The sequence below is a fragment of the Mandrillus leucophaeus genome, unplaced genomic scaffold, assembly GCF_000951045.1.
Source record: "Mandrillus leucophaeus isolate KB7577 unplaced genomic scaffold, Mleu.le_1.0 Scaffold147, whole genome shotgun sequence".
Lineage (NCBI taxonomy): Eukaryota > Metazoa > Chordata > Mammalia > Primates > Cercopithecidae > Mandrillus > Mandrillus leucophaeus.
The window spans coordinates 1,000,292-1,009,326 of record NW_012101443.1 but is presented as its reverse complement, the minus strand read 5'-3'; the positions used below and the strand labels follow the sequence as shown (position 1 = coordinate 1,009,326).

Here is a 9,035-nt window from a genome sequence, read left to right as displayed (position 1 = left end):
TGTTAGCCAGGATGGTCTCGATCTCCTGACCTCATGATCCGCCTGTCTCGGCCTCCCAAAGTGCTGGGATTACAGGCTTGAGCCACCGCGCCCGGCCCCTGACACTATTCTTAAAGTTCACAGCCATTTTCCTGTATTTATTGTTGAGAGCATCCTCATCTTTTTAACCTCGGTATGTGATATTTCAAAATCTGAGTCCACTGAAGGAAACACACCAGTTTGTACCTTTGAGAGCTGTCAATCCTCTTCCCCATCTGATATGGTTTGGCTGTGTCCCTACCCAAATCTCATCTTGAATTGTAGCTCTTGTAATTCCCATGTATTGTGGGAGGGACCTGCTGGGAGATAACTGAATCATGGGGGCGGTTTCCCCCATACTGTTCTTGTAGTGATGAATAAGTCTCATGAACCTGATTATTTTATAAGAGGAAACTTCTTTCCTTTGGTTCTCAGTTCTCTCTCTTGGCTGCTGCCATGTAAGACATGCCTTTCCCTTCTGCCACGATTGTGAGGCCTCCCCAGCCACGTGGAACTGTGAGTCCATCAAACGTCTTTTTCTTTATAAATTACCCAGTCTCAGGTATGTCTTTATCAGCAGCGTGGAAACAGACTAATGCTACATCTGACCTCTGCTTACACCTCTGTGTATTCTCAGCCACATTTCTATACACACAATGTCTCTATGTGTACATATTTCTATCTACAGAGCTCCTTTCCTACTAAGACTAATTTTTTTGTAGTGGTATATACCCTTTTATCAACATGATCTGACCTTGAATCAGATGAGGGCTCAACAACAATTTCACAAGTATTTATTAAATATTCATGCTTACTGTGTACCAGGCGCTAAGTCTGGAGGATTTCTGTGAGCATGGATGTAATGCTCTGTGTTGAATTTCTGGCTGACTTGGTTTATAATCCTGCTCTGTGCCTGGATAGATACATGAGGCCATAACTAGTGTTTCCGGTCCTCCAGAGCGTCTCCTCATATGGATCACGAAGCATTTCCTGTGCCTGTTGCAGCCTTTCCGTGTCAGACCTGCCACCCTCTGCAGTCATAGGTCCCGAGGATTTACCTGGGTACTTTTTCCTCCATATTTGGCCAAAGTCCTATTTGTCGAGAAAGGCTGAGCCATGTGGAACACCATTTTTGACTCATTGTGGTTGAACAATCCCATAATAAAATCATGCTTTGGAAGAGGGAGCCTTGAAACCAATTCATCTTAAACTAGAGGTTCTCCAGTTCTTCATCGTTCATGTCCCTGAGCAGCTTCTGGGGATCTGGTTAAGAATGCAGATTCCAGGATGTTTCCGGCAAGGGTTCTGATAAGCGCTAGAAAGCTACATTTTCAGTTTTGTGCTTCCTGGTTCCTCTTTGTCGCCCTCTTCAGGCATGTGGCCAGCCCATGGGCTGGGTCCACAGTGGTGTGAACAGGCTCAAGTCCCCTCTGTTGCATACCCCAGCCTTTTCCCATTACCTTTCTCCTCTCCCACATCCTTTCAAGCTTAGCATTGGCACTTGACCGGCAATTACTCAGTAAATGACTTTCAGAATCCTTCTTATGAATATTTACATAAATGCTCAGATTTTCTCGGTGGTCATGCTTACTGACTTTGAGGTAGTTCCAGTTCTTGGGGCTCTGTGGGAGCACACAGAACTGAAAAAGGTTGCCAGTGAACCGATGTAGCCTGTGGAACACTCCTCGGCACATGCTGGCAGTGTGTACCTGTCCTCTGCCTCTCCATTCTCTCTTATAGGGTTTCTGCCTCCTAATCTCATTTAACCACATTGGAGCTACAAAATTTAGCAGCCATGGATAGGGGCAGGGAGGGGAGGTGACGGGGGAATCTAATTTACTGCTGCCATGACTACAGATGTGAAATAAATCTGTGAATCAGTGATGGATCGATCCCACTAAGGCTGGATTTAAATCATTAATAATGGCAAGAAATGCTATTCGGTCTTCCACCCCCAGGGTCCCAGAGTGAGGATTTCGGGGCTTAATTGGGTAGAGAATGAAGACCCTTAATGCAATTTTGCCAGACTCTCTCCTGTGTGTCTGAGCTGTAGCCACGAAGGTTCGCTACATAGATAGTTTTGGTGGGTTCTGAATCAGGGCTGGCTTCGACCTCACGCTGAGACTGTCGGCGGTGGTGGGCCTATGTCCCATTTTCCATTTTCCACATGATTATCTGGATATGGCCTGTCACCCCAGGGAGCCAGTGTATAATCTGGGAAGAAAATGGCCTATGTCCCTGAGGGAAATCGTGCCTGTGTTCATGTAGAACAAGAATAGGAAGATGAATGAAAAACAGGGGAGGAGACGGGAAGATGGAAGAAGCTATTTGTTTCAGCACTTTGCTGATGCTCTTTCTCTGAGGGGGGTCTGGGATGGGAGGAAACGGGAAGCAAGGCTAGGAGAGGAGTTAACAACTTACCCAAAATGAGACCTCAGAGGGCAACGGAAACAGTAGGATATCATTAGCATGAGAGGCAATACTCAAGCTACAATATTTCACATGCACAAAATGCTGCAAGACCATTACTCCCCCAGCCCACAGAGCCCGGCTGGGCCTCGCCGACAGAGCTCAGCTTTCCTCACCGGCAGTTCCGCCATAGTGCCAGTCCGTTTGACTGGCCTGGCTCCTCCTGTACAATGTCAGAAGCGACTCAGAAGACTCTGTGGCAGATTCAGAGATGGCAGAAGGGGTCATGGAAATCAACGGGACAGTCAAGAAGTTGGTCGCTTGAGAGGGGCCAGCGTCTGGGCTCCTGCCAGAGGGGAGAACAGGAAGGTCAACTTCCAGACAGGGGCCAGGTCAGGAACCCCTCCTAAGGCACGCTAGGGGTTGAAGGGGTGCTCTTGACATCCAGACCCGGATGATGGACGTCTTGAGGTTTGAAGAGACGAGCTGTGAATCATGAAAAATAGGCCAGTGTGTCACTCTGGGCAGCAGAGCCACACATTGCCACTGCTGCTTCACTAAACCATGAGAGGATCTGTGGCTGCCTTCAAAGGCCACTGGGCCAGGTGGTCATAACTGACAGATGTTCCAGAACAGTCTCCTTCTTTCCTGGCTCACAGCCCTGCTTATTCTGGTGCCTCTCCGTGCCTCACGGTTGTTTTGGGCAGAGTGGAAAAGACACTGAATTAGATGCTGCAGCAGTTTAAAATTAAGCACTGAGGTCTGTCCCTGCAATCGGCTCACCACAAACACCACCACCATTAAGAAGGCTTTCCAAAGGGCCTGAGGGCAGGGCACTGGGTGTGAGGTGCAGGCTCCACTACCTGGCAGCTTAGGATCAAGAGGGATGACCCTGACACATCAACCCACACTGTGTTCTTTCTCAGGAGTCTCTGGCTTTTAACTAGGGGCAAGAAATTAATTCAAATGAATGAGAGGGGTCTTTGGGGGTGTTTTGGCTCTGGAGTTATTTCATGTCAACTGGTCCAGTTGGCAGAGATGGGCACAAGAAAAAAATCCCCAACATATAAATAGGTGGTGACTATGGTTGGTAGCAAAGGCATAGACTTTGGTGTCAGCTCTTGACACTTGAGCTTAAATGTTGGCTCTTGCAACACAGTGGAGGCACTTGGGGTAAGTTACTTGTTTGCTGTTACTCTTGCAGAGGAAGTAAGTTAGGCCTGTCCCCATCTGCACCAGGGAACTCAGTGTAGGGGTGGGGAGTGGGTTAAGGGCTGGAGTCTGGGTAAGGGCTCAGGCAAAGAGGTGGAGGGAGAGAGCAGAGGCTGTTTGTTCTCGCAGGTGGGTGCCCTGGGAAGGCTCCCTTCAGGGTCTATAGGAGTTACAGGCAGATCTTGCAGGTGCCTCTGAGGGACAAGTAGGGGAGCTTGGGTCTGTGCCAGCCCTGCAGGCTGGGGCTGAGCAGCTATGTTCTTAGGACACACCATCAAGAAGGGGCCCCTGGGTAAGTGGCCAGATGTTTGGGTCCTAGGTCAGGTGACCGCAGGGATTCAGAACAGGTGGATGCAGGTGAATTCCTCAGGTCCATGGCAACTCTTGTCCTGCTCCAGGCCCCAAGGCCAGGTGAGTAGACTCTCCAGGGCCTCAGTTTCTTTATCCTTCTAGCGAGATGATAACTGTCATACCTCACTCACCTGGTGCCCACTGGGACTACAGAGATGATGCCAGTTCTCATGAAAGGACTTAGAAAAGTCAAATCTGCCAAACAAACTTAGAGAGTTATCTCATAATATTGGCTTCTCTGGTCATTTCCACTATCAAGTACCTTTCCCCCCACACGCTCCCTGTTGTGCCTGCTCCAGGCTGGATCATCGCAGGGCCTTCTGGGGTTCCTGCCAGGGCTCACCTCCCCGGAAGCAGAACCAGGTTCCAGTCACCTGGGCTGAACACTAGCCCCATGTTCCATTGCGATGGAGAGGACACAGGGTGGAGACATTGGATCCTGGATCCTGGGGAGTTGGACTGCTCGAGGCCTGCTTCTGTAGTGCTTTAGCGAGGGGAGGGCCTGGCATGTGCCTGGAGGATCTTCAGTAAATGGGGAAGTGAGAGAGGGAGCCGCTCCAGGCCTGGGGTGGCTGATAGCCTTTCTGTTTATAAGGGACACATGACACGCTTGATCTGTACCTGCTATCCTTACGCAACCCTTGCCTCTCACACATGTGCACGTGTGAATGTAACACTTACTGCCTAAAGGAGTCTGTGGAAGGTTTGGGTTCTCAGCTTTCTCATGTGAAGAATATCCTGGGCCTCTCTGAGAACTTGGAGGCCCAGATCTGGCCCCTGGGGACCCAAGCCTGATGTGGACACCAGGAAGGCCCCCCAGGGCCTCTCTGATCCTCACAGCTCTCCATGGACCCTGGGAACCCATTGGAAATCCCCTCAGCTGAAATATGAACAAAGGGTTGGCTTGGTGTGTGTGTTTGGAATAAAGCTGACCAGGAATCCTGACTCTTGTTCAGGGCATGCTAAGTTTTCTACCTGGTGGTTCGTGGGGTGCAGAATGGAGGATGACATGGATCTGCGGCACTTACTGAGCGTGTGCTGTCTGCTGGTCACTGTTCAGCCTCCTGCTCAGTAAATATACATTTCATCCTCACCAAAACCCCGTGAGGCTGGAACTCTTCCTCTCCCCATTTTACAGGTGAAGAAACTGAGGTACAAGGAGATTAAGTGGCTGTCTGGGTGGAGGAGCTGAGTTTCAAACCCAGGCAGTCTGGCTCCAAAGCCCCAGTTCCCAATATCTTTAAGGTGGTCACATCACTTTCGAGCCCCTTCACTGTGTCTGGCCACATTGCTTCACTTGCTTTGAGTGTCAGCGATTGGGGTGAACGGGGGCTTTTGGAAAGCCACTCCCTCGTTTGTGCATCACCTGCAGTGGAGTTACCTGTCAGAGGCCTTGCAGTGTCCCTGGAGGTGTGCAGCGGGGAATAGAGCTGGAGTGGGGCTGCCTCGCTGGGTCAAGGGACAGCCCTGCGTGGGAGCCCTGTGCCATCAAGTTGTAACTTATGAGTCCCCTACTTGGCAAAACTGGGATTTCATTCCTGTTTCTCGCCGTAACTAAACTGGCCCTGTGGTTTTTTTTTTAGATCTAGTGGAGATAAATTATCCTTTGGGGAAAAAGTGTAGGGGACAAGACAAAAAGCCAAGGACAAGGCTTGTGGACCCCTGCAGCTGGGCACGTAGCAGGCCCAGCATATTCCACAGAGGCTCACTTATTCCACAGATACTTCATTGACCATCTAGTGTGTGCCAAGTCCTGTCACAGGATTTTAATGAGTATTCACTGAATGAGAATTCACGCCTTGGAAATATGCCTAAACCTATTCTCTTCCTGGAGAGACTGCACCTTCCCTTGGGGGCATTCATTCATCTGCTTCCCTGACAGCACTGCTTGCAGGCCCTTTGCAGTCTCTCCTGGTTGAGACCTTCTCCCCAGGATCAGACAACCTCTGCCCCTTTCATCTCTAGTGGTTCTGAGCACCCAGGACTCTGATCTTGGGACCCACCCCTCCCCTGTGAGTGACTGAGTGGCAGAGGCAAGCAGGGTTGTAACTTCTGGGAACCCCACTAAACTCCTCCTTCCTCCCCTACTCCATGCCACGCCCCGTCTTGGGTTCTTCAAGGGCTGCTGAAACATTGTCCCTAAGCAGGAGTTTCCACCTGATTTATCCCAAAAGAAAACTATTACCTTGCATCACGAAGAAGCATGGTTTGTGACGAATAACTTGCCTTGGGTTCTACTGGAAAAAAGAATAAAAAACAATGTTGGCAAAAAAGCATCTTTCTATTTAAAAATGTGTTGTTAAGTACGTGGAGAGGGCCCTCGTTATAGAAATTTTCTATTTTTACTTTTCTTTAGTAGTGTCTCTTAATGGTTTCCTTTAAAGATTAGTAGGTTGAAATTTTATAAAATTAGTGAGAACTCAAGAAGATACTTTTCAGGCAATCATGGATTTTGGAAATTCGAGTTTGCTTTGCTTATCTCTATGGTTATCCTAGAAGCCTCCCTCTGTCTCGGGATGAAGGACATCTGTCCAGCAGAGGTGACTGAGGTACAGGGCATATATGTATTTTAAGAATTTTAATTTTAGAGGACCTGCTTGTGTCCCTGTAATCACCTGATTGTTTGCCTTGAGTGATATGGCATCAAGAATTTCTTGTACACTTGGGATAAAGATAAAATATGCCACCAATTCTGATAATACAAAATGGCAACAGGGGAAGCAATAGAAAAACAAGAACCAGAACATTTGAATTGGAAAAGGAAATGTGAACACTTCCCTTATCCATAGCTTACCCATGCAACAAAATAGTATTGAGGAATATCCCTTGGTTATTAAAATGATGTCTCTAACAATTAAGCAACATGGGCAAATGGTGAAGTTATAATACTAAGTTACAAAAGTACAATACTACCTTGTATAGACAACATGTTTAAAACAGTAAAAACCAAACCACACAACAAGGACCATCACTATCACAAACGCAAGCAATGGCGGCAAAGAGACAGAATACAAATCACTTAAGTGTGAATTAGCTTTATTTATATTTGAATGTTCACAGGTTGGGGGATGTCTTTCTACTCTTTACTTTTCAAATTTTTCATTTTGTAAAGAAAGGAACAAGATTTTTTTTTGATGTCCCTTTTCTAAAATTAAAATAGGTACACAACTTATTAAAAAGCAGAAACAAAGCATGAAAGGAGGAAGGAAGGGAGGAAAGGAGGAGAAGCGACTAGAAGAGGAGAGAAAGTTTGGGAGCCTGTCCTGGCAGTTCTAATGATTTTCTGTGACCTTGGAGTAGTCATATACCTTCTTTCTAGCTCCAAGTTGCTCATCTGTGAAATGGGCAGGAAGAGAAAATGGTTGGGACAATTAAAGAAGATAGAGATTGTGAAATAGACAATATGTACCCTGTGCCATCAGACTATGTTCCCTAACTTTCACTGGGACAACACACATACAGAAAATAATTCTGTTCTTTTGGGAGCACAGTGGAGGCATCAGCAACTGGCTCTGGGGCTCAGCATCCCCCCGCCCAACAGTGGTTGACTCAAGGTCACAGAGGTGAACGTCCTTGCATGAAAAGTTGGCTGGCTTTCTCATCTCTGCCTTGTTAGTGTCTGTTGCACCTTTCTTCTGAAATTTCCAGAACTGCTAGGTTCCCTGTTGGAAATGGTAGTTGGGACACCAGCTCTCAACTGGAAATGGCAACTGAATTACAGCAGTTAGGCCTGTCCAGCATTTGGAGCTGCTGAGGAAGAGCTAGCAGGGTAAAGAAAATAAAATTCGATGCATTATGTATATCAAAAGATGAGGCAAAAACATGATGAATCAAAATCAATGTACTGTGACATCTCTATAGCATTATTTGCCACAAGGCAGAATTTATCATTAGGAATGTCTTGGGTACTAAAAAAACTAAAAGGGGTCTCATTGTGGGGTGGTTTCACTCTATAGTATGTTCTACGGCAGCAGGAGAGCAATGTAGCCTGGAGGCTCATCTAGCACCTCTCTTCTTGTAAGATTAGAAGAGTATTTTATACTTACAATTGCATGGTACAGGGGAGTTTCAAAGCAGTTTCAGATATGTTACTTCATTTACTTATTGCAACCCACTGTGAGAAAGGCGTTTTTGCACATGGGGAAACTGAAACCTAGAGATGATAAGTGACATGCCCAAGGTCTAGGCCCCACCGTGTGCTGGGTTTTCTGACTTGGACACCACAGCACTCACACCCATGTTGTGCATCCAAAATCTGAACTCCCCCAGCAGGCCAATCAGATGCAACTAACCAATTATTCACTGGCAGTTGATGCTACATTTATATTCAAGTTGCTCACCTAATTTTAGTGGATTTCCCCATAAACTTTGGGGGGAATCAAACCTTTAAGGAAGAGAGGTGGGTGGGGGTTGTTAGTCTGATGTAACCTGATTTGTCCAGGGCTGTGGGAGTCTCTGAAGTTGACCGGCCTGTAGGGTGGATGAGTGGAGGGTGTAGATCCCTCCCACAGCCTGGTTCATTGTGTCCCATCTTTTGGTTATGTCCATTTCACAAAGCAGGTAATGTGGCTAGGGGCGTGTGGCCAGTCACAAGTCAATGGCAAGGGAATAATAATACATCATGTAATATAATAATACTTACAATGGCCAACACTTTCTTGGGCCTAAAATGCTATGTGCCTGGCATATCTCTTAATGATTTACCTAATTAAATGACTTTAATCCTCCCACACATCCTATGAGGTAGGGCTAATGCTGTTCCTATTTACAATGAAGACAAACAAGACATGGAGAGGTTAAGTCACTTGCCCAAGCTCATGCAACTACTGAGAGGGAGAGAGCTGGCTTTCAAACCTAGGCAGTCAAGATCCTGAGAGAAAGGAAAATGTGCTCTTCATGACAGACTCCTATTTGCTATTAAGTAGATAAATAAATGGCATTCAGGCACCCCCTTCACTGTCTGCTCCTGTGGCAGACATTACTAGTTGATCACAGCACTCTTTGCTGCTGAGCCCAGACAAGGCCTCAGAATTCTTCTCAGCGTA

General features: G+C 47.0%; 1 protein-coding gene across 1 annotated transcript in view; it reads right to left on the bottom strand.

Annotated features, from left to right (window-relative positions):
* The window catches only part of ERICH6B (glutamate-rich 6B), a 78,356-nt gene that overhangs the window by 42,135 nt on the left and 27,186 nt on the right, over nt 1-9,035 (bottom strand). The window contains exons 3-4 of the mRNA XM_011974593.1: nt 6,176-6,224; nt 2,604-2,773 (exon numbers count right to left, since the gene is read on the bottom strand). Of these exons, the coding sequence (XP_011829983.1) occupies nt 2,604-2,773; nt 6,176-6,224 (219 nt within the window). The remainder of the gene's footprint in view (nt 1-2,603; nt 2,774-6,175; nt 6,225-9,035) is intronic.